The 26,331-nt window shown below is 45.7% G+C and overlaps 1 protein-coding gene across 1 annotated transcript in view; it reads left to right on the top strand.

The window, feature by feature from the left end:
• Nucleotides 1–26,331, top strand: part of LOC119448719 (Down syndrome cell adhesion molecule-like protein Dscam2) — a 136,037-nt gene that overhangs the window by 85,685 nt on the left and 24,021 nt on the right. Inside the window, exons 7-12 of the mRNA XM_049666471.1 lie at nucleotides 5,527–5,814; nucleotides 9,866–9,985; nucleotides 19,941–20,123; nucleotides 21,807–21,954; nucleotides 22,511–22,659; nucleotides 24,066–24,197. Coding sequence (XP_049522428.1) covers nucleotides 5,527–5,814; nucleotides 9,866–9,985; nucleotides 19,941–20,123; nucleotides 21,807–21,954; nucleotides 22,511–22,659; nucleotides 24,066–24,197 — 1,020 coding nt within the window. The remainder of the gene's footprint in view (nucleotides 1–5,526; nucleotides 5,815–9,865; nucleotides 9,986–19,940; nucleotides 20,124–21,806; nucleotides 21,955–22,510; nucleotides 22,660–24,065; nucleotides 24,198–26,331) is intronic.

Genomic DNA, 26,331 nt, shown 5'->3' with positions numbered 1-26,331 from the left:
CTTCGGCCAACGTTATTTGTTTGTTTTCTTTTGTTGATTACGTGCACACGTGTCAAAATGGTGCAGCTTCCCGTCGAGGCTTCGACGTACGGCTGCTATACGCCGGGACACACACAATTCAACAGTTTGTTTCAAATTGGACGCCTCAGGTCTGGGCTTACCTATTAAATGTTTGCGAAACGCAGATATGCATGACGTCATCCGAGAAATGAACTCAAATGAAGTTACCTGATTTAGGGCGAAAATAAAGCACATTTGTTTAGGAGCAATTTTTAATTTACTTGTAATCCCCGAAGTTCCCGTAACAAATGGTGAATGGCGTATTTTAAAGGAAATTGACTGATCGACGCGAAAATTTTTAACTCAGCAGTAAGAACAGTAATCGTAATTCTTCCCAGCAACACCTGTTACGAGTGTATGCGAACAAATTTACGTATCACACGTGACTGCTTACTATGTATCATTATTTCTTGATAGGACTTCTGCAGAATTTAGGCAACTGAGTTAACATGTCCCTTTCAAGTGCGAGTTAACATGTAAGTCCTGTGCACTTATTATAGACGCTCTGCCCTGGATATTATAGAATTTTCAATATGCGTTCTTTTCATTTTCTTTTCTCCTGCGCAGTTACACAGTTGTAAACTCGATGATTCAAGTCTAGTTTATTTATTCAATTTTATGACTGAAATTAAAACATTGCTCGCAGACGTCCATAGAACATGCCTTCCTTTTAAATTCAGGAATTTCCTCTCAAGTTTGCAAAACGGCTACCCAATCTCACCACTTCCGCGTTGTACATTTCTTTGAATAAGGAATGCCGAGTTGGCCCCAAACCCAGGCTTTTTCCAAAAATAAACCCATCTTACCTATACCGCACCATCGTATAAAGCGTTCGCTTGTGTCATCGTCCGTTCATCTAGCTTGCCCTAACGGAATGACACGGCATTCTCAAGGTCACGCATTGACTCAGTAGTAGAGCACGCCCCATTACACAAAAAAGTGAAAAAAACATGAGTAGCTCAGCTTTCCCTTCAAAAACCATTCTCGTGGGGTCCAGAATGTGCTCTAACTTAAACGGAAAACGAAAAAATTATGAACCATGACATTCTAATCCCACCTAGAAACAGTATTGCAGATTGAGTCAGCTACAGCTTCGTTTCCCAATATTGTGAGTCGAATGAAGTTTCCTCCGCCCTGATGCCCACGCAGTAACAGAGAGGAGCGCAGCTTGATGTATACAAGAGTTATTTAAGCATTTCGATCATAGCATACGTACCCACCATTCGTCTAAAGACATAGGCCTATGTGGAATGACTCTGAGCTAAATTTAGGAGGAACCACCGGCTAACTAGTATACGGACGTGAGTGTTACGAAATGTACTATACTCTCAGTTATATAGTTACGGTCGACCTCGTGAACTAACTAGATTCAGACCCCCACTCTTGTCCCGAAGGCCATACGTTCTTTTCCTGTGTTATTGATCCAGAAATATTGCTCATAGCTCGCTGCTCCCGCCGTCTGTCCTGGCGATAACGCGGCTCGGTAGCCACTCGCATTGTGAAACACCGCCGTTATGAGCATGCGCCGCAACGTCGCCTGCATCGCGCAACATGACAGAAATATTCTTTCGGCCCATCTGGCTGTAAAATTGCCTAGAAGCAGAAGCACGGTCATATTGCAATTGTTATTCGTGAGCAGCGATGAGTACCCAAGTGTAGGCAAGAAAATTCAATATCAAAAAATCTGGAGAAAGTGAATCTGTACTCTGTGCGCTTTCAAGCAGCCTGATCCAAAAGGAAGCGAAGTCATAGCTGGCTTGCGTTATTATTTTGAGAGCTTTCTTTATCCCTACCTTTCTTTTACTGTATACAGAGGTTACCTGTATAGAGCGCTCGAGTGCAAGAGTCACTATATTTTAGCGTAATCGCTACTTATGAGAGTCAATGTCTCTGCATAGGCCAACCACGTAGACACGCTAACGACATAAGTTTGAGCATGTTACCTTGAAGCCTGGCAGCTGCTGCTATAGTACACTTTATTTTCTTCTTTTTGTGTCTTCTGGGCATCGCTTGAGGGCTATACACAGAACTATGGGCGCCTGCACGACAGGCATAAGCAGGTAAATCTTCGTTGAACGTCAGGAACGTTTTCGCAAGCATTACAGTCGCGTTGCAGACTGCCCATATATATATATATATATATATACAAGCCTGAAAACGGATAGTAATTCCGCGACAGATCTAAGCCCCCCACTTCTCGTAAGCCCGAATGGTTTGATCAAGCAATGAAGGCGTCTGCTGGGCCGCCTTACCTCTAAGCACTTTTTTTTCCTTCTTCCTTTCCGTTTTCTTTTTCTTTCTTTTTTTTTTCTTTTCCTCCATGCGCGCTTTTCACGAAGCATGAGCGGCATGATCAGGTGAAATAGCCCTTCTCATTTCGCCGAGCTCCACCGGTGCCGGGCTGCGAAATTGGCGCTATCAGCATCCGCCGAATGGTCCGAGATCATGAGGCGGCACGCCGCAGCTGGCTTCGAGTATCCCGGGCCCAAAACATATCTGGCGCACTCCTCTCTTCCCGCTGCTTCGTGTTCAAAATGGCCGCCTTCTTCTTCCAGCTGTCCCCATCGTCTCTCTTCCTCGCCGTCTCTCTCTCTCTCTCTCTCTCTCTCTGTGGCTCTCTCAGCATTCGCGACGTCCGCGGAACGCCGCCGCACAAGCGACGTCCTCGTCGACGGAAACCATTACGCGAATTTCCCTTCGGTGTTCCGGAGTTGTATCTCCCTTTCCCACGCGACTCCCACTGCCTTCCCGCGCAGTCCCGGGATGACCATCGGCGATGGATGCGACTCGGAGATGGAAGTGCGGCTGTGAGGAAGAGGGAGGGTTGTGTTGCCACCGTAATGACCGCTGATGCGTCACGTTCGTCGTCTTCATTTAAGGCCGGTCCTGCAGAGAGGCGCACGAACTCCCCGCCTCCCTTCTCCCCCGCCATTCCCCTCTCCTCAACCACCCCACCGACTGAGTTCCGTTTCTTCCGAGTTGAAACCAATCTTTCTTTACGCGCGGACGCAACGTGACACCCGTGCGCTTGGCTAGCAGCAGCAGCAGCAGCAGAAGCAGCAGCGACGGTAGCGCGGGGATTGTATTAAGCCGCCAGAAGCGCCGATCTCGTCGACGACACAGATTGCTGCTATCCGAGAAGGAGGAGAACGCCGTTGGGGCCTTGCTGAGCGGGGAAGTGAATTACCGGAAAATGACGAAGTTGGGAGTTCTCGACGAGATCGGCGGCTTCGTTTCCTGTGGGATATCAAAATCGTGCGCTCGATTATGTTCGTATTTCTTTTCACTCTGTCTCTCTTTCTTTCTTCCTTTCTAAACTTCTCTGAACTGACTGGTTTGTCTTACGAAGATGGGCAGTTGTTGTTGGCAATTAGGTTTCGTCGATATGAGTGGGTATAAAGTTCGCTGAGCTCGTTCCCATTTCATTCGAGATCGACTAGTCTTTCTCTCTCTCTGGCTCGTTTTCTTTTTTTTTTATATGAATCAGGTGTTGTACGAAGACCAGTGAACTCCCTAACGACGGCGCTCTGGATCCCGCACGTCGTTTAATTTTGGCCGGAAAGTGCAGCGTCACGTCATATTGAACAGAATTCCAATTGCTTTAAGGCGTCCATAGCTGTGCGCTATATATATATATATATATATATATATATATATATATATATGGTGTTTCAGCGAACACGTTCAAAAATTCACAAAGGTTGCCCGCGGCAGACAGCACAATTCTAGTCCATGATCTGTTCTACTCGAGGAGGCGGACATTACTTGCACAAAAACTTGAAATGCATAATCGAATGATTAACAAAAATCCCCTAATTTAGTTTTTAACTAATTACCTGATGGCCCATATTGCAATTTACAAATTGTAGCCGTGGAGTTCGCAAGGCGGATCCACTTGGAATTATTTCTCAGGATGACGCCAGTTTCGAGATATTAATTCCCGAACTTTGCGGAGAAATTTGCGGAGATTTTTTAGAGAGAGCGAGGGCGGGGGGGGGGGGGGGGCGGAGTAGGAGAGGGGTTTTATTAATAGAGAAGCAATTAACTGCAATCTCAACTTGCCCAAAGGCAATATTGCCTACGGCGAATGCTAATTTCAGTTTTGTGCAGCGTAAATTTGCCATGAGCTAACAGTTGTAGTGAAATAAGCTATAGGTTTCAGATTGATTTGCGAATCGCAATCTATCCGAATTTCTCACATACAGTTAAAGGTGCCTGCACATTTTCGGGTCCTCTTAGTTTGCGGTTGTCAAATTGTAGTGTAGCTTCACAGAATAATGCTATTTCCTTCAATCCTGTTATTAACTTCTCGGTGTCACCTGAATTTGTTTTTGATCTGCTGTCTTAGACAATTTCTTATCTTATGAAGTGATAACGTATCTTCTTTGAATGTTTATACAACTGAACACGTAACCACGTATGCTACTGAACATGTCACTAGCTTCTCGAGCTATCATTTCAATCACCGCGTGCGCATATCTTTCGGGTTTTATCAGTAATCCTACGTAATAATAAAAGACGAAAAATTCCCCTCCGATAGTTACAGTAATAATTGATAGCCTACTTTCACATGGAGCGGGACATCTTGATTAATGCTGCATTAGTAACTTACGCTTGTAGAGTACCAGAAATGTAACCCTTACAGTTGAATTGAGTTGAATTGAATTCTGGGGTTTTAGGTGCCAAAACCACGATTTTATTGTGAATCCCGCAGTAGTGGGGGACTCCAGATTAATTTTGACCACCAGGGGGATCTCTAACATTCCCCCAATGCACGGGACACGGGTGTTCTTGTATTTCGGTCCCATCGAAATGTGGCCGCCATGGCCGGGATTCGATCCCGTGACCTCGTGCTTAGCAGCGCAACACCGTAGCCGCTAAGCCACCGCAGCGGGTAAACTCAGTAAGCGGAGGCTTGGTAAGACTAAAAACCAGCAAGAACTAATGACAGGTGACGACGCCGCCATGAAGTTTTCGCACTATTTTGCCGTGACGTCATGAGTTTTGAGTCTCTACTCGTGTGTAGTGAGTAGTTCATCGGTAAAACACAGGTTTATTATGTCCTAAAGCAACTAAAGAGTCAGCTTCGCAAGTTTTGACGACTTATCCTACAGCAAAAAGAATCCCGAAATCGGGAAAAATAAAGATAAATTTGACGTCAGTGACGTCACCCTGACGTAGCAGCACCGGACTTTGGATGCGAAATTCAAACATTAGCACTAAATTAGTGAAAGTTGTGTTTCGAAAGGATTCATTGATTTCATGTTGCTCCTGTCTGCCCCTATGAGCGCAGTCAGAGCAAACACATGCCAAGTCAGAAAGCACGATTACTCTCAAAAAGTGTTAAAAATTAAAGAGGCACCTCTTCCCTCGTGAACGAAATGCTAGCGCTCCGCTGTTTTTAAATTACGCAGGAAAAGTTCATCCCCTTTGTTACTTTTTTTTTCTTTTTTTGCTCTCCCGCAGCTAGGCCTGTGATCAATCCATTCCTGTTCATGAAGGATGTCCAAGAAGGCATGCGGACCACCGTGGTATGCAGCGTCCTGTCCGGCGAGTCGCCCATGGACATCGACTGGCTCAAGGACGGTGCCCCTTTAAGCGACATCCACCCGGAAGCCAAGATCACACGGCTGGGTGACTACGCCTCGTCACTCACTATGGACAACGTGACGAGGAGGCATTCGGGAAACTACAGCTGCAAGGCCACTTCGGGGATAGCAACGGCCAACTACACGGCGAGGATGGACGTTAGCGGTGAGTAAGACACGACATCTGCCGAGTCGTATCGAGTCGTATCGAGCGTCACTCAAGGAAGTGGTTTCCTCCCCCTGTGCTACTTAAAAGAAGTCGGTATAGATAGAACCGATCAAAAGCTTGGTCTGGGATAGTCGATTCATTGCTCGAATTAAAAAGTGAATGACGCGAAGAGAAGACGAGGGCGTACCCCTCCAGGAGTGTAAATCTCAAGTAAAACTATGCACTGGCAGTTGGCGCTCCTGCATAGTACTCCGCTATCATCACACCGTTCGTTTCGTGTAGCGCAAGCTAATTTTCTCGAACTGTTTCTGACGTCTCCGTAGGCTCACTTAGTCCAGTCGAACCTTTAAAAGATTTTGTTCTAATAACAGTTTAACGTGCTTCTTTAAATATTTTAGTAGCACTCCGTCAACAATTCGCTGCCGACTTGGATTGGAACTGCGATTTAAAACGAAGAGCTTCATTCCTGACTATGTTAAATATCCACGTTAATGTGTGTTCGACAAATTTATAAAAATCTCTCAAGTTACTTCCCATTCTAAACTTTTTTTTTTCTTTTGGCGAACAGCACGAGCTGTTGACGTACTGAAGATACATGTCCTACGGAAAAATAACTATTTTGATGGTGTATAGTAAGACATTCTTTACACAAAAGTAATAAGCCTTTGACGGAGTATTAGAGATGTTATTTAGACGAAAGTTGGAAGAACGTATGTTAACGGTGTATTTAAAATATTCTTTACACAAAAGTAAGTAGGAAGTCTTTTAATGGTATATGAACAAATGTTCTTTACACAAAAGTAAGAAGGAAGCTTGTTATGGCACGTACACACTAGCGACAAAACGCGCGCGGCGCGCCGCCGGCGGCAAAACGCAGCAGTGGCAGGGCGGCCACACCAACCGGCGGCGCGCCGCTGCGGCAATCACGTGACAGACTAGACTCCTCTCCCCTTCTCGAACTATCCGGGAGCTGACGCGTGCAGATGATAGTGCGAAACGAGAAACAAGCGGTCGGGTGGGTCCGCATGGCACCAGTTTCCCGCGCGCACGTCACGGAAGCGGGCCGCTCTCATTGGTCTCCTTCATCCGCGGCACGCGGCAAACCGCAAAAAATCGGTCCAGGAGCGATCCATGCCGCGGCAAGAAAAACCCGTTTCGCGGCTGCTTTCGCGGCGCGCCGCGCGCGTTTTGCCGCTAGTGTGTACGTGGCATTAACGGTGTGTTTAAAACATTCTGTATACAAAAGTAAGAATGAAGTCTGTTAACGGTGTATTTAAAACATTCTTTACACAAAAGTAAGAAGGAAGTCTATTAATTGTGTATTTAAAATATTCTTTATACAAAAGTAAGAAAGACGTATTTTGACACTCTATGAACAAATGTTACTAGAATGTAAATCTAAATAGAATGTCAGTAAAGTAAATAGAAAGTTGGTAGGAGTTCTAAATAATGTTAATAGGCATTTTTGTAAGGGACGTACCGTAGAGGCTTGGGCTAGTCGGTACATACTCGACAGGCGCAGGTGTGTGCCTCCCTTCTTGTCTTTAGTGTTTTTTGCGCTGTTCCCCTGTAGATTACGTAACCGCCGACGCAAGCATTGGGCGGTGACCAGCAGCGTTGTTTGAACAGCCCAATCAAATGCTATGCTCGTGTATAGGAGGTCACTTCTGTTTGCTATCAAAGGTACTGGCATTGCCTACCTTGACATGTTTTCCTTATTTAATTCGTTGACAGAGACCAGGAGCACGCAAACTGAAGAGTGTTTCCGTGAAGCCGAACTAGTATAGATAACCGGGTGAGGATCGAGGTTGGTCCAGGCGTCTGCGATTGGTCTTCTTCCCCTTGCTTATAGCTTGCGGTGGCTGGTCAAAAATCACGGCGGCGGCAATTAACGGAAGACTAAAAATCCTGATAAATTGGATCCTCAGTGAAGAACACTTGGAAGAGCGATGTCGTATACGTTTCGAAAGGATTCGACAAGGTTATACAGCCAGTCGAAAAATTTTATTATGCGCAAATAAATCCATTCTCCCAGGCAGCTCCGAGTAGTCAGTGGCAGAGCGATCGGCAGGCTGCCATCTTCTATTCCTTTCGGAACGGGGCAGTCTCCGGACATTCGATAAATAGCAATTAATGTGTACACGTCACTTCGACGTGGCGAATGCTCACGGTTTTCGTGATGTCGCGTGACCGAAAGGCGAAGTGGGCGTAGCCCGTAAACTTTTGACCAATAGCGGAAGCCTAATGGCAAAAAGGCGTAGAATCGGAAATAATAAATTTTATTTCGTTTGGTTTAATCATGCATAATCTGTGTGTACACGTCATATCAGATGGAGAGTTTTTTTTGGTTTTCGTGACGTCGCGTGATAGACAGGTTAAGTGGGAGTGGCCCGAAAAAAATGTTGACCAATCGTGGAGGGCTGATTGCAGAAATGGGACAGAAACAGTTTGGAATATAGCTTCACGTTATAGCACCATAAGTCAGTTTAGTCTGATGAAGTGTTCCTTCAACACCAGATTTGCATTTAGCTGGCCTACCTCAAGCTGCAGCCCCTTTCAGGCTCACTTCTGTTTAGCATGTTTGTTGGGCTCCGTGCTTACAACAAAAAAAATAAGTAATTATCACTTGTTGTGACTGCTAGTATATATGAGTAAAGAGCAGAGAGTCGGTTCACAATTATCGTGGGTATTATCAATTGCGCCATTGCGCACGTAAAAACATGCGGGCCATAGATCAAGTGTTTTCATTTTTCCTGGTCCCACTTCCAGCTGTAAAACTGCTTGGGAACGCAGTTAACCGGTATGCATCATTGATTCGATAAAACCCGTTGAGATGCGTCCACGCAAGGCTGCTCAAAAGACCACTTGTAATAGATCACTAGAAAAAGAAAAGAGAATGAACTCGCGCCTACGTTTATAACTGTGTCAATACGGACCACGGAAAGCGACGGAAATAAGTGGGCCTTCCCAATGGACCAACTCAGTCAGCAATCAGTCGTGTCCTCTGACGAGAAAACAAAAGACAAGAGAGGCGAGGCACACGCACTCACGCAACGGGATTTACCGTCTATAGCCTTGTCTCAGCGAAACCCGTTAACGGGCTCTTCTCGATCTAGACGTCCGATCCGCGCGTTCCTTTCTTCAATCCAGCATCAACAGCGCCCCTCAACCCTCCCTCCAGCTCACCCACCTAGCCTGCCCTCGCTTCCAACGCAATCCTAGCTTCCCATCCCTAAATCGGTTCTCGGAGCGCACTCGCGCGCTTCTTTGTCGAAGGAGACCGTCTTCGATTCTCGTACCATCTGTAAGGAAAGAGAACAGAGCGAGTCGACAGAGATTCCCGCGAGCAGCACAATGGTCACTTTTTCTTCTCCGGGGTGGTAGGCCGCCCGCTTTTTCTCCGCTCGGGAACCACCCCGTCGCATCTCGGCTGGGCTTGCAGTAGTGGCCGCTCTACTACAGTGGGTGGCGGGAGAAGTCCGTTCCTCGCGCCCTTAATGCCTGCTGCCATAATGCCCTACCGAAGCTCGCTCATCTTCACTGACCTTTGCCAACCCCCTCCCGGCCCGGCCGACTCCGAGATACGGTGACGGCAGCCAGCTCCTATATACGCCGCGTCACTATACTACGAACGATGATTCTCTCTTCCTTCTTTACACCGCCACCCGTTCTTTCTTCTTCGGCTCATCGCCGTTATCTCGTGGCCTCCGAACTGCCGCTGCCCGAGCGTTTGCTCTGAGCCGCCGACTACCGCTTACGGACCTCGTGTTGATTCCGCGTATTTTTCGCGCCTTTATCTGGCGAATTTTCTTTTTTATCTCTCTCTCTTCTTCGTTATTGCAGACAGACAGACCCACTTTCTCCTGCGTGCCTATTTCTCTATCTCTCTTACTTAATCTTTGTCTCTAAAACTGAGCTCCTTGATTCTTCCTTTCCTCCTGCGTTTCACGCCTTGACCTGTGTGCTCTCTCTCTCTCTCTCTCTCTCTCTCTCCCACTTTTTCTTTGCTGCCTGCGACGTGCGGAAACACTGCGAACGACCCTGGCAGCGTCGCCGAGATGGATGAAGCAGCCGAGTGATCAATCCTCCACCAGGGGACAGCGCACGGTGTTCGATTGCGAGGCCGACGGGAACCCTCTGCCCGTGCACCGCTGGAAAGTGGCCTACGGTGAGCTGTTGCGCTCCGCCCTTTCTCCCCAGGCCCACCACACATCGCTTTTCTTACTCTCGCCCCCTCCCCCCCCCTCCCTTTCTTCCCAACCAAGTGAGGCTGCGGACAACCTGGCACTGTTCCGTGGCGTAACCTTCGCCACCTTATTCTTGTCGTTGCCCGCTGAGTAATACGTCAAGCTCTCCGCAATCCACCACCGCATAAGGCAGCAGCGCGCAGTAAATCGCGCGGTGGCAGCGTGAACCTAGCGTTACCTCACTGCCTCTGCGATATGACGGCGTTGCTCAGATGCAAGGTCATTGATAGGATAACATGAACTGGGCGCTTATACTTAAGAAGATTTATTGTACCTCAACGTAGGGACCCGTTAGAACTTGGGCGTTCTTGTTGAACATGTTGAGTTGACGAGCGCCAAGAGGGGTCTAGGACACGGAGAGAAGGCGCACACAGCGCTGCGCGCCAGCAATACGTTAGTTAGAAAAGCGCTAAATTCACCTAAACAGGTATACTTTTCCGGAGATGGCAACAATATAGAGAGGTTAGAACAATCCCTCTCGCAGGTGCTCTATTTCATGTTATGTCGATGCACAAATGTACAATGAATGAACGAAAAGCTTTGTTCGTTTTGACTGTGTTTCAAAATGGTGCCTGCTTTTAACCTGCAATAATAGCCTACGCTTAAATTACTTCATAGTTTCTTGTTTTGGTCCTTTATATTTTTCTTCGATCTATATTCTTTCATGTCGAATTTTTTTTCTGATATTACTTAGTCATTTAGATTTAGCCTTGCCATTTGTGGTATTTTCAGCATATCAATGACATACTTTCTCACGTTTAAGTTGTTTATTGCACAGCAATGAGTGAATAAAAAAAAAAAAAAGATGCGACTCGTGTTTCTAACACTCACTAGCACTTCAAATTCATGACCGAACTGCAAACAGATATTTCGGCTTTAATAAAAGCCTTCTTTTCAAGGACTGAAACAGGCCCCTGTCCAACTACACTGCCAAGACACAACGTATGGAGGGCCTGGTGCCTCTAGTTCGTCATGTAACTGCCAGCTTTGTTGAGCATGAAGCAGACTGCGCGGAAATTCTACCCGTGTGTCTTTTTTTTTATGAAAAGGCAATTAGAGTAATTTTCTTCAAATATTGCTCGTATTTCAAAGTATTTGTGAGTCCAGATGTTTCACAATAAACGGCGCTATTTAGAACAGTCTGTTATAGTCACGACACATAAGAAAAGGTTCCGCAGTTCACGTAATTGCTCAAGCTTAGCGAATATTCGAGTGATGCATGTGCGTCCTGGAATGTATGCATGTGCGTCCCGGAAGGAAGCACATGCACACATTAATTTTCTGTGAACTGTATGTGAAAGCCACGCCTGTTTTTCTGCACACAGAGTAACCAGTGCCGGTGTCCTAGCATTTTTTAAGAGCAATTCCTTGGGAAATCCGAATAACAACTTAACAATTTTCTTCGGTTGAATTTCCTTAGAAATCAAGTATTAGGAATGAAGTAAATATACAGAATCAATAGTTAAGGAAGCTGAAGCGATCACATATGTATCCATTAGCATTGGTCTATTCAGAGCGAAGTCATTATGTAGCCTCTATAATGCCGCTCACTCTGAATAATACCTTGGCCTCACAAAAGTAGAAGAATGTCAGTCTATTTCAGCGTGTTCGAAGCATTGCGAGCTATAGTATGGTATATATATATATATATATATATATATATATATATATATATATATATATATTGACTCACGTGAAACTAGAACAAAGGAACCCAGACTGGGACAAGCAAGCGTACAAGTGCCGCCTCTCAGTTATTCGCCCATAACCATTCTGACCGACCCAACCTCGTACGAAAATTGTGCTCTTCACGCCTTTGAACACTAACAAACCTGTGGACGAGAATTTTAGCGCGAATTCCGTTTATAGTTTCAGAGGAGTCTATTCAGCTTTAAAAGACGTAAGGCGTTAGGTAGACGAAGAAGGAGAAAAAAAAAGCGAAAGTCAGATGTGAAGATACACAAGTACATTTTTTTTCGCACCTACACTAAAATGCGGGAGTACTACTGCAAGAAAACAACATGTAATGAAGGTAATAGCTTGGAGGCAAGAACTGCACTTAAGTCAAAACCGCGAAAGGCGTTATAATAGAGGCTGCGCAGACGTGAAGTTTGGCCTTCAACATCCTCTCCGCTTCCATGCCCTCTCCCCATTGCTGTTAACGTTTTTCTTTTTTTTCGTTTTTTTTTTTTTTGTTTTTTGAGGGGGAGGGGGGAACTATGCACAATCTTTATTTTTGCTAGACAGCGAACCAGAAATATAGGAAAATAAATGCAGCAGCGAGCACAGCTAAGCACTTAGTGCTCTTCCAGTTATTTGCCTGAAGAGAAACATACAATTTCTTCCTACGCATGCGGAACCGATATTGGCTCTATCTTGTTTCTAACAAAGCTCGCCACATTTTCTCTTGCTTCTGTTGCTGTTGCTTCCTAACAAAGCCATTAGGTCACGTCACACGTCGTAGACGCATAGGCCGTGAGAGTTTGTACATGTCAGGCATCGGAGAAAGCGAAAGTGACGGAGCGAGGAAGGCGGAAAGCGACGCCCCAGCTTTTTCCGCGCAGTATTGCTGTCTTTAGTTCCCGTTGCTCTTGTGTTACTACACCCTCGAGAACTATATGGCATCAAAGCGAACGAAAGCTCGTGTTTTTTTCGTGATCAGTAGGAGCTAAGGAAGTTGAACTTATGCACGTACGGCGTGTGACGGCTAAACATTTACAGCCGTAACCTAATTTCTGGCAATTTTGACACTTTCGACTCAAAGGTCGCAAAATAATAAACTGAGTTGCTTTTAGAGAAAACCGCGGAGCCAGTCTTCTACGTACGATGATCTGAATCAAGTTACTCAATTACGAAACACATTGTACTTCACTAAAAGGATATACCAGCTTACTTGTAAAACATGCAGATGCTTCATGTGCGCACTTGCTATGTGAAAGAGTACTAGGGTAATAAAGTTGTTCCCCTGGGGTGTCTCCTGCAAGGGTGCCATAAAGGAGCTCAGTGGGATAAAGAAAAACCCGAAGAAATTGAAAGGTGCTCATTATTATTATTATTATTATTATTATTATTATTATTATTATTATTATTATTATTATTATTATTATTATTATTATTATTATTATTATTATTATTATTATTATTATTATTATTATTATATTATTATTATTATTATTATTATTATTATTACTCGAGCGGCCTGTCGCGCGGCAATTCTGCGTGTATTCGCGGGCTTCTTTCACGCTCGGAAAAACACATTTTTGTAGCAGGTATTGAGCAACAGAAAGCTGTATCGGGAGTTTTTCGTGTTGCTCTACAATCTTCTCATTGACACTTTGATAATTAGGACAGTACTTCTCGAGTTAGATAATTAATTACAATTATCTAATTAAATCTCAGTAACGAAAAAACTACTGGCGGCTATTCCACTGTACTGGAAACAATACGCACTAGATTTGCTTCGCGTAACGCCTTTCCTCTTTTTCAAATCGTGCTGCGTGATAGCTGGGTATAATCGCAAGCTGAGCGGAAAAAATTACCAGATATCCCCCACTCAATGGTCTGATGTAAGAGGCCTGTGAGATATTTGTAAATGCAATAAAGAACAAGGAAAAACACTTGTCCGGCTCTCTACAATCGATAGTCGAACGAGTGAGGTCATTACGTAGACATCCAGTTTTGTCATAGTACCCTTTCACCTGAAGGAAAAACAAACTGCCGCACATATTTCATGGAGTATCTGTCTCTTTCGAACGCGGCGACCATGCTATTGACGCATCGGCGTTTTAAACACAGTTAAACACAGTTTCGAGGGATGTCGATAAATACTGACTGAGTTTGACGTCCCGTCAATACTAGGCTTACGAGAGATTCCATAGCGGAAGGGGTCTGGACTCCGGATTAAGTTTAACCTCCTGGGGTTCTTTAACGTGTGCCTAAATATAAGTGCTCGAGCGTTTTTGCAATTAGCCTCCATGGAAATGTGGCCGCCGCGGTATGGAATGGAACCCGAAACCTTGTGGTCAGAAGCAGAACACCATAGTCACTGCGCCACCACGGTGGGTATTGTGGATACAAGTTCTGCGATTCCCGGCCGGATTTTTTGCCACGATGGCGGCAAGGCAGCAGCTTCACGTGCACATCATTTGAAACGCCCCCATTCCAAATCGTGTGATTATCGCGCTGAAGCTCATGGGCTCTATTCTGGACACGCATGGCGGCTGCACGGCCGCCATTATCCGCCATCTTGGCTGTCTCATTGGCTGTCCGGAGGTCACGTGTTTTGAAATTTGTGCCGGGGAACGGAAGTTTTGCTAAATGCAATTTTGCGTTTTCGTCAGAATGATAAAACGTGACGTGGAGCTGCAAACTTTATCGACTAATGCTTTTTTGTGGTCCTTGGCACCTCTATTGCGACTTTAGCGCTTAAAAAGAAAGTGGACGGCAGCGTGCAGAAGCTCGTGCAATGCATCTGCAATTTCGCGAATATGTGGTGGCGTCCCGAGATAGCCGGCATGTCAGCTTGCTGATTGGCTGAAGGAATATCCTGTGAAGAGCGTCACAGGAAGGGCTGTTTCATAAACGTCAATTTGACGTTGCGTGACGTTGCGCTCGGCCGCCATTGCAGAGATTTTCCGCCATAATTTGTGGTGCGACGAGCCACGCGAATTATGGTAATGAGCGGCCATATGCAATGACAGTGGAGAGGCATGCGTATCGCCGCATTTTCCCTGTCATTTGGGGCGATGAAAATCTTTTGTTCACAACGCGTGCTCATAGCATTTGCATCGCTCTCGGGTGGTGTTGGCATTTGTGTTTTGAACCATTATTTTTATTAAAAACACGTTTATTTGAAATAATATTGGTTGAAACTAGCAAACTGCTTGCGACTTTTTGCACTTTTCGCCACTGCGTTTGTATTGTAATCAATATTAATGTCTTTTCGCGTAATCAAAGGCTATGAGAATGGCGACTTTTTAATTTATAAAAATAAATGTACGCAAGGCGGCGTCTTGAAGGTTCCTCTCGCGGTGCGAGTAAGCAGCGAAGTGAACAAGAGATGGCAGTGCCGGCGCTTGCGTCGTGCAAGCGGATACCTGTGGCGCGCGCAACGCTATCGATGATATTCGGCCGCTTCTCAGCCAGACGAGTCTGGCTCAGTCACTTGCGGATCACGAGATAGCGATAACGCGGCCTAGAGCATGCGCTGATCACCACTGGCAGGTCGCGTATGTTGTCTCAAGCTAGAAAGCAAGCGCGTGGGCGCCAATATACGATGACTCATTCAGTTTCCCGAGGACACGCATCCTAGCTAATGAAGCAGACGACATCCTGCGCGCATGCAGACAACGGAAGCGAGAAACGATTTTGATGGAATAATCGTACGCGTTGAGCTAGCTGTTTTATTTTTACTGGGGAGGAAAACTGTTTTGCTTTATCAACCACGCTAGGTTCAATGCCTACATTACAGTTTCTTAGGCGAAACGTCAAATTTGCGTCACGTTACGAAAGCAAAACGGGGCCATGAGCGCCATTTTCTAAGCGTCGCGCCTACGTCACGCCTTGAAGAAAATGGCGGAATGTCCAGAATAGCGGCTCATGTCAGCTTGCATGACATTTTTTTTTTTTTTTTTAGGGGCGAAGCTCCTTATATCGGCACCCGTTCCGTCCCCGTCGTCGTAGTAGTAGTGTGTAACCACTCTGAGAAAAATGAGAAAAAAAATTCCGAAGTTGTGTCCGTAGCGCGGAATCGAACCAGGGACCCCTCGCTTCCGAGCGCGCGGCGTTAGCCCACTACGCCACGAAGCGGACATGGACACACGCACCACGATGGCAATAAATACCCAACATTAACGAAAGGCCGCGTTTCTAGCGCGTTTCTAACGCGTTTGTGCTAGCGCGTTACGGCCCGTGTAAGAAGCTGGTGTAAGACGCTGTGGACGCGCTGCCCAAAGCGGTGGCAAGTCAAGTTCAAGTCGAGGAGCGTTTATGAATACGGGGGGTATACTCTCTCAGCAGTCATGTGATGGCATCGGCAAACGCGGTGCACGTTCCGGCATGTGTAAATGGCTGCGTAAGACGCTGTGGCCGCTCCCCCTTACTAGAGAGTACTGCACGTTTCTAACGCGTTTGTGCTAGCGTCCCCTTAAGCGGGAGATCCGATGATTCCCTCCGGAGCTTCGCCCACTCATCATCATTCACCCCGTGGATATGCTGTGATTTTTTTTTTCATGCGGATATATTTCGTTGACTCTTTCGCCCGTTGTCGTGGTTGTTGGTTTTTGTTCGCGGTCAGACTTTCACCTCCAATACGAAAAGAGCGTTCCCTCCAGCAACCAATTTTAGAGGTGCGTTCGTCGCTAACCCTAAAAGCATTAAAGTACCTTCGATACGAACATAGTTCTGCCAAACTTGTAAGATCTAGACGTAGCACCTGCAGTGGTAAAGTAAATAATTTTGTTCAGTTTCAATAAATAACCAGGGCTGTACAGGCGGCTGTGAAGATAAGCAATGGCTCCTTTGAAGGCATGCCTTGGGAACATTCGTTGTGCACGCGCCTAGGAGTGAGGGCAGGTGCTGTCGCGCGAGAGAGCTTTGGGGGCGTGTGTGCTTTTGGGGCGGTTAGGGGCCCCGTGTCGCAGAAAATCCGGCGTCGGCGTTAAGCATCGGCGTCTGGCAGAAATAATCATGCCGAACCACATCATCCCGAACCACCGCTACCACTCTGGCCAGCCCTCCGCGTGGCGCAAGGCGTTAGTGAACAAAATCTGAACTTCTCAAAGTAAAATCCGTCAGAAAAATCGTTAAGTATGACTTAACCACAACCTACATTCGTGATAGCGTTGGATTGTAATTTTAATATACGATAAAAAAGCCTGATAAGCAGCCAGGGATCTTTGAATGCTATCGCGTTCCACTCTTAAGCGAAGCTTAGGCGTCCTGCAATTCTGATGGTGTTTGGCTGTACGTTGGTTCTAGGCAACATTGAGGGGAATGTTGAAAAGTGAGCCTTTCTAAATTTGGACACGCGCGCGCGTCGGGGCAACAGCAAACAATTAATAAAATAATAAATAAGGCGCTAGGGCCATCATATTTTGATATAAGACGGCTTATATGGCCCGTATACAAATGTCTTCTCAGCGATGCATTTGTGTTTAAAAGTGAAGCCGACTTTAAGGGGATCAATGTAAGCTTGGTCTTTGTAAGCTGGCTTTTCCACGTTGTGTGTTGCAGTGAAGCCTACTCATAAAGAAAAATGTGATGCGAACGGAACCCGATAACGCTATCGCGTTCCACTCTTAAAGGCGAAGCTTAAGCGTCCTCCAATATCTTTTTTTTCTGGCTGTGGTTACAGTGTTTTCAAGACATAGAAACCTTCCGGTCATGCATTTTTGACATCCATGTTAGCCAAAAAAAAGTATTTTGTCCAGCAGTTTAGTATAGTACCAGTTCTTCATAAGTTCAACTATAACGAAAGTGTCGTGCTCGTGTATTTAGCTTTCTTGTAGTTCGCAGTAAAATTCATTTTGTCAAACACTCTAACTGTTCAGTAAAATTGGTGCCATGGAGAGCTCTAAATATTTATAGGGTATTTTAACTTGTGTTGTCTATTTTACCAACTAAAATTAGCAGTCTGCTCCAGAGGGCCTAACTGGTACACATGTACTGGTTAACGCCTTTGTTCCCTAGGAAATTATTCAAGGAAGCAACAAAGGCTACCCAGATGTCCTCAAAGCAACAAATACTATACACCTTCAAGCGCTAAAGCAAACAGCTTTCGGAAAGCGTTCGGTTGTTCGCTTGCACTCACAATCATTATCGATTGCTCCTACACAATTTCTTGTGATTTCTTTCTCCTCTCAAAGAAAACTAAATAAAAATGAAACGTTGGTCCGCACCACGGGTCTCGTAGTTTTAACTCGGCAATCATTTGAGTTGGCATATGCAAAACTGCATATCAATTAACAAACGCGCTCCTTTCAAGCATGTTTCAACGTAGTTTGGAAGAACTTGCGCTTTTTTTTTTCAGCACATGTAAACCCTAATCTCTATAATTAAAACACATAGAGATAAATGTGTCAGCGCTCAAACTAATTGTTTATGACGTCATGGTAATTTTGCCGGCACTTAGTTTATGCTTGGTTACGTGACGAAGCTTTCAACAGTGCCGCCTGCTATACGGGCTTGGCTTTTCTGCTTTAATCGCTTCATATCAAGGACAAAACACCCTACACGCAAACGATGGTCGTTACGCTAATGAGAACTAGAAAATGCGTGTTTCGCTCAAGCTCGCCTCGCACTTATGCAGTTATATTGACGAAGTTTTCGTTATTGTTTCACTCATTCGAATGCTTCGCGGAACTTCAAGTAAGGTTTCATTACGCGTTATCTCTACTTTTGCCTTCGTCGTAAGTCGTTCTCGGTCCGAACAGAATGCATGTTTGCGACACGATCTGTTGCAGCCTTCATATTGTACTACTGTTCACAGTCAGTTAAATTCAAGCTATGAATGAGAAATCAAGTACTTCAAAACCATGGTTGATTTTATGCCCGCGATGCCTGTACCCTCTGAGAACACGTATACACCATAAAACAAGCACGCACGATGGTTAACCGGTGCAAGGCAATGAGCCATTCATATTCATAATTACGGACTGTCGCATCGCTCGTGGCGACCAGCTTGCAGAAAGTATTCGGTGCGGACAACGTTGGGGAGCAAGCGAGACCAGTTTTTAATTAGAACTTCCTATGCATCCACGACCAGCAGGCTATTAGGCCCACCGCATTTTACCAAATAATTTCTCCGGGATTTTTTTTTTCTTTTTTGCAGCGCCATCGCGAGTGTTGCATTTTGCAGCAACTGTCAGGCATTGACGAAATGAGACAACTTAGCTCGCAGCAGCGCATTTGTGCACGCCGCCAGCTAAATATAAGTACAAGTTTAGAGAATTAAGGTTTTTTTCTCGTTCGCATTTTCCACCACAGAAGACTTTGTGACGACCTTCCTCTGCACTCGGGAATATGGTAGCGCATCTCGTTGGTCATTCGAAGCCTTGCTCGCACAAGTACGCGTTTTGGCAGTGACAGTGGCAAACGCGGAGTTGAGCATCGATAATTCGCCTGGACCGTGGTTGAAGCGTCTCATATAGCGTGTGCGCATGCATGTATATATCTGTGTGCATGTGCACGCGTGCTCGTTTCGTCGCCGTTTGTTTATTATCTACAATGACGTTTTCAATCTCACTTATCAGTCTAACTATACAGTGCCCCGCAGGTAAAAAAAAACAGTGCCGCGATCATTCACGCCAAGTATTATACCGACGTTATACGCTGACAATGGCTCTGTAGTGCACAATCGTATGTGTCAATGACCTAAGTTCATCTAGGAGCAGGTCACGTGTGAGCTCGCCGACTTCCTTCGCAAAGGGTTATTGCTTTCATCACTTTCAATTGCCGCTAACCGACTTTAAAAGGCTTTGTTTGCTTCTTTTGCCCACGTCCTGACAGACTTCGTCCATTCGATTTTCTATATAGATTTCATTCGACTTTGTACATAGTGAACGTGTGAATGACTCAAATCGAAATAAAGAAGAAAAAAACTCGGAAAGGAGAGAGAGTACGCAATAACGAGAGTTCAAATAAGAGGTTGAGTGAGACAGATATAGTCTGCAGTGTGAAAAAAAAAACGAAAAGCAGTGTGAGGAAGGCGGCAGCGTGAGATTCTTCGAATCGTTCGTATAAAGACAAATGTATTAATACATGGAATTGTTCGGCCTCTTTTTCGGGCTTCCTTAAAGTGACTTCCGAGCGCTTTCATTTGATACCCCCTGCCGCCCATTTGTCCTTCTCTCATCTTTCTCGATTACGACTGCGCAGGCAAGAGGAACGAGAAGGTGTCCGAGTTCAGGAGCGTCGTGAGCAGCCCGCACATGCACGTGTTGGAGAACGGATCCCTGGTCATATCCGAGGTGACGCTCGACGACCAGGGTCACTACCTCTGCGAAGCGAGCAACGGGGTCGGGCCGGCCCTGTCGGTCGTCGCTTATCTCGACGTCAACGGTGAGACTGATTGATCGATGGCCGACGCGTCCATTCGACCAAACCACTCCCGCGACCCGCTGGTGGCTCTTGGTTGATCCCGTCGGGAGAAGTGTAAAAGCTCTCGGCCGATTATGGCCGGCCGTAGTATATATGACCGACGTACGCATCTCAGTGTATGAGGGAGTATCAGAGTGACGTATCCGTGTTATCTATAAGCGTATTGCGGTGATGATAGGGCATAGCGGGGACGAGTAGATTGGGTGGAGACATCTCGTGGCACTTCGTTTATCTAGAGTGTATGGCAAATTCTATTGTGCTTGCCTTTCTTTTGTCTCTTGTTTTTTTTTTTTGCAAAGAAATAGATAAAATAAATTTAAACCAGAATAAGGTGCAGAGTGCGCCTAGTTTCTTCGCCATTTCGATTAAAGTAGCGCTGAAACACGGGACTTAAATATATTGGTACATGCCTTTGTCTGTATCTTACTTCCTTGTTTATCGCTGCTTTCTTCGAAAGATTTAAAATAGCGTCATCCGTGTCGAAACGTTCGCGCCTAAAAAATATACGGGACGCAGCCACACTTTGCACTAGTAGTTAAAAAAGAACGGGTCACTCACAAGGTTTCACTACACCTAAAATGTAAATAGGAAAAAAAAACAAAAAAGGAAAATTTATAGTTTTATTACAGAAAAGTTATTTCCATCGAAGAAGAGGAGATAATTTCATTTAAGAATAATACTTTTCCTGTTTATATTCAAAGACAAAATTTTGCTTGATTTTTAAGTGAAAATTTTATCATCAATACTGTGAGCGAAATTGGATTTCTCCTATTTACTATCCTTAATTCACATTTGTATGCAGCTTCACCAGCCACGCAAGTATAAGTAGAACGATCTCGCACGCCCGAGCCAATAGACGATACGCAAAACCTGCAAATGCGCTCCTCCACACAACTTCTTTAACGCAACCAAGATGGCGGACCTTGGGCTAGAATCGTAATTGAAGTATACAAACATGTGGTCAGATCCATCATTCCTGACAGCACCCGTTCCCCCCACCGTTCAAGGTTTCAAAATGCATGTCCCTTAACAACGCTACTAGCAGGAACGTGGTCATTTTGGTTAGGGAAAGTTAGCTTTGTGGGAAAGCCTGCTTGGGAACTTTTGCATGTCAGGGCGAGTGATGACGTTCAGAGCATGGCTACATAAACTCGTAGAGTGGATACTTGGATGCGTCGCATAGTGTCGGGTGTCTTGGAGCCAGACGTCTTGTCAGGTGCTCATATGTTCTATATAGCTTGCTTATCTGTGCATGAATGATCTGTTAACCCCACATCCCAGCACTTAGCTCTTTCGCACTTCATAAAAGCTGCAGTCATGAGGCGAGTAAAGGGTACTCTCTTCTTGCATTCAAACTGTCTAACAATCATTTTACCGGAAAGTTACAGAAAAGCAATAAATAGATTATTTTTGTGCAACGACAGAAATAACAAGGTAACATAAAACAGAAGTAACGAAAACTGCACACATTTTCTGCGTTTTTCTTCTTTTTTTTCACTATAAATTTTTACGTGTGTCAGTACTGTTGCTTTTTTCGATTTATTTTGTCATTGCGTATGCACTTGAGCCAGTACTTCTATGCCCCGCTGGAGCCGGTGACTCAAGGGCGCGTGACAGCTTGTGTTCGTCTCTTTCAAAGCGCAGTTCCTCCGTACTTCAACGAGGAGTTCGAGACGAAGACAGTTCGCTCCAAGGACGACGTCACCATCTCCTGCGAGGTGTTCGGGGAAACTCCGCTCACGGTCACCTGGTCCAAGGATAGAAAACCTTTCGGAGACCTCGCTCTACCACGGTGCGTGTAATTTTCGTAAATTCACGCTTGAGATCGTCGCTTGCAGGGCCGCTGTACTGCACGACTTCAGAAACGCCCTATAAGTCCAGCTCGCAGCTGTGCTGGTGTCTGGCAGCAAGCTTTCGCCTACGTCATGACTGAAGCTCACGTGGTTGAATAATGGACGGGGTAAACGTATGACGACCGCTTTCACACCAGGCTAGGTAGCAACTAGATAAATATAAATGATAATACGAAGGAGAATGCTCCTATAAAAACACATCCAGAATTGGGAGTTAGATTACAAAAGACTATTTCGAATAAAGATTGATGCAGTGCGATAAAAATATAATTCAGAAAAGAAAGTGCGACTGGAAGTCCCCTTTCAGCTACATGCTCTGGAACATTCTTCTGTACGCTTATGTAAGCATGTATACCACTTACGAAAGAAATAAACTGAAGCTATCATAGTTGTGGTGATGATGATGAAGTGTGTGTGTGCGTCCGGTACGTGTTTCGATGGTGAAATTAAATTTTCGCATAGAACACTTATATGGCTGTATACCGTTTCTTCTAGGTTTGTTCTTCAAGAGGACACCACGGCTGAAGGAATAGTTTCGAAGGTTTTCATTCCGTCCGTGAGTCGCGAAGACTCTGGGGTGTTTGCCTGTGAAGCTACCAACTCCTACGGAAAGAAGGATCGCACGATTCAACTCATTGTTCAAGGTGAAGTTATCAGCACCTTTTGCCGTATTCCTCCCACAACCACGTCTCCTCCCGACCCTCTTTATCGACTCCACCTGTGCGACACCGCTCGACTGAGGTGCTCACTAATACTAGCACTCCACCGCGATCGCCGAGCTATAAGTTTGTAACCATAATACTGCCGCGTCCTTTCGACGGAAATTTAGAGAAAGAGCGTTTTTAGATCAACTACTCAACCACACTAGTTTTTTTTTTTTTTCGTTTAGGTTTGCAAAGCGAACTTCTTTTTTTTTTGGTTAACATCCCTGCCTTTCCTCTGTTTCTATTTCTCTCTCTCTCTCTTCTGTAAGGTGGAGGGACAATCATGTGACAGATGGCCCCCATCACTGGCCCCCAAGGTAGCGTGAACCCTTACTCCGCCACAGAACCGACTGAGAAGCATTGTCGGTTGATACGATCTCGACCGGGTGAGGAGGGCATCGTGATGATGAAAAACGGAAAAGATTGTATTCACTTCATTGGTACATGGTTGTGACTCTATCCGAGTCTTGAGCGATTCTGCCTAACAAGGAGACCAGGACGGCCTTTAATAACCCCTCGCGGTCTTGTAGTAGCCGATGTCTCCCCGGGGAACTTGTGGAAGTGTCAGCGCCTTTGTCAGGTTGTCAAGTCGACGACTTTTTCCCATTCGTGCCTTCTCCTTTGGGTGCTCGCCTTTGCGTCTGCTCAGAGCGTAGAGGGGTGACGCTTTCTCGGGGATGAAGGCGGTTATCTCGTCACGGGATGCGCGCGGACAGGTTTCCCACACTTGAGAGATCCAGTTTCCAGGAAGATAATAACAGCATCTCAGGGATGAAGGGAATTACCCTGACACGGAAAAGCATGCGGGGATGTTTCTCACAGTTGAGCAGTCGAATTCGAAGCCGATCATAGCTGCATAGCTCTCACGGAACTCTTGCATAACTCTCGCTAAGTTTTGTTGTGACAACCATCGTAGATGGCTTCTGCCAGGTTTTCTATTTTTTTTTTTTTCAAGTGCTCAGTAGTTGCCGAGATTTCAAAAAAGATTGTGCTGCTGGGAGACGACCTACCCTCGGTGCAACAGAGATTTTCTTACACTGCTTCGACGAGCAAAGAACCATTCTTCTCCTGCCTTTTCTCCCTTATCGTAACCAAAGGCCTGGCACCGTATATTCAAATATGTTAGAGTCTACAGTGGCGGTGCATGAGTACTTTTCTGTATCCGCTGATACTGCGGCCACCGTAACGGCGATTCCTTGTATCGCATGCTTCTCGAGTGTCGGGTAGTACTTTTCATGTTTCTATTGCTTAATTCACCAAAGCAAATGGAAAATATACAAAGTAGAAATACGACTTACTCCGTCATGCCTCAGGTTATAAAATTCAATGTCCTCTTTCCACAACAGGTACTCCAGAGACTCCAAGGGACATTCACATAGACCAAGTCACAAGCCGATCCGTAACTCTCTATTGGACGCAGCCGCACACGGGCAACAGTCCCATCTTAGGGTACACAATCCTCTACGTGCCTGAAACTGGTAGGTGGTTCACTAGTACTATTCAACTTATGCTTCAAAGGAATAGAACGCATGCCACTATTTTTCGCCGTGTTGCATAGAAGCCCACCAGAATGTTAAGCTGAAAACTCCCTGCTGGGCTAGCTGGCATAGAGTACAAGCTTAAGAATGGCACGACACAAAATACGCGGACATGAACGACGTTTAGCTGCGGCACCAAGTGCCTATTTATATCAGAGGCTCCGGCAACAGTCACCAACGCCGCACGCATTTTGTACGAACGCGGGCAAAACGCCGACGGCGTCGACAACAGTTCTGCGTGTTGCCGGTGCTGCGGCATGTCCAAGTTTATACAGCTGATAAAGCTACTATCATTACTCCGTATAGCTCTCTACAAATTTGCTATCGCAATTGATGCTTCGCCTTTCAGGTGAAACTGCGACAACTTTTTTTTTTTCACTCGTAACAGCTATTGTACCATACATATGCTTTTCTGTGCCAGTCTGTGCCTTCTTTTGGCAGGTAGTACTCATTGAATTAACTTTGCTTCACCGGTATTGGCATGCCATAGTACACAGGCCCACTTTAAGCAGAAGCCTTTATTTATAGTTCTGACAGCCGGCATCTGTAAATAATATCAGATACCTTTGAGTGGATTTGACTGTATTTCGTACAATTGGCAATGAATGATGCGCGAAAAATATGAGTAGGTATGTTTTAGTATGCATACTAAAAAATAAAAAATATACATTTTACGCTTTGTGATACTGCGAAACATGCGAGTCGTCCAAGCTCCCGCACACACCTGCTACGCAGGACTATAGTAAAGGGGAAAAAATTAAGTATGTCATTGCAGGCCGTAGAATTCCCCTAGGGCCTTGCGTTTGGGCAATTGCGTTTCATTCACTGACTATTGGTAACAGCCATGAAAAAAGAAAACTAATATCAAAAGCAAGTATTCAAACCAGGGCATCAAATTCAGAAGTTCTTGTTGTACATGATATTAGAGTGGTCAATTTGAACATTGTCGTGCGATACGCATATCTTTAAGGGGATGTAAATAGCATCTGTATGTGACATGTATCCGAAAGCTTTTCATTTTCGGCATTTATATTTCACTGTCTCGTTTTCCGCTCATCCGTTCAATACTAACAATCAGAGGCTGCATTATTGGTCGATGACACAACGTGAATAACATTGATCAGAGCACGTTAGTTGGCTATATGCCAGAGCAAGTGTATTAGACGAAAGGAAGGCGTGCCTCCCATTTGCATTCTTATCGCGAAATATTGCTTTCGAGCCCATTAACAGGATGCCCATTGCTCCAATGGGGCGGTGTGCAACTAAACGTTACCGCATGAAAAAAAATGTCGCCGTTTCGCCAGAAAGGCGAAGCATCAATTGCGATAGCAAATTAGCAGAGAGCTAATCGGAGTAGGGATAGTAGTTTTATCGGCTGCATAAACTTGGACACATTCGCCTCCTAACTGAATTGACAAGCGTGATGTCATCGCGCACAAGCAAACATGAATAGATCACACTGAATGACCGCAGACAACGACTGTCAAAACACTGGCAGCAAGCGCTGCCGCCGCAGCGGGCGAAGAATCGTGCGGTCAATCGCTTCAACGGAAACTGAGCGGCGAATGCACAGCCCATACAAATGTCAGAGCCGTGTGGAGATAGGAGACGGTGCGGGCGACCGCCGCCACAGCCAGTGCAAGCGTATTTGTTGGCAGAGTAGAAGCTGCTCCCCCCCCCCCTCCCTCCCGCGCTGCCTTCCCGCTTTTTTGCTTTCGCGTGGGAGATTGCGTTACCAGTTCCCCTTACGCACGGTTGCAAGATACGCATTTGGTGCCGTAGTACAGCGTCGCCCCACCTCCCTCCCTTTATACCCCCACGGCCTTTAGCGCGACGGTCGCGTTTGCTTTCCGCCATGCGTTCGCTCTCCGTGATAGCGCGCCACCCCCGCGCGCTTTCACTCGCGCATACGGCGCACGGCGACGATTTTATCGCCCTTGGAATCTATACGGAACCTCACGGCGACGGCGATGGCGATGGCGACGACGATGGCGACGACGACGGCGACGGCGACGCCGACGGCAGAAATCCGGTTGAATTGTCCATATAATTGCTATCGCAATAAAAAGCTGTA

The sequence above is a fragment of the Dermacentor silvarum genome, chromosome 4 (genome assembly GCF_013339745.2).
Source record: "Dermacentor silvarum isolate Dsil-2018 chromosome 4, BIME_Dsil_1.4, whole genome shotgun sequence".
NCBI classification, from domain to species: Eukaryota; Metazoa; Arthropoda; class Arachnida; order Ixodida; family Ixodidae; genus Dermacentor; species Dermacentor silvarum.
The sequence above is the reverse complement of the archived record's forward strand: the minus strand, read 5'-3'. Positions and strand labels throughout refer to the sequence as shown.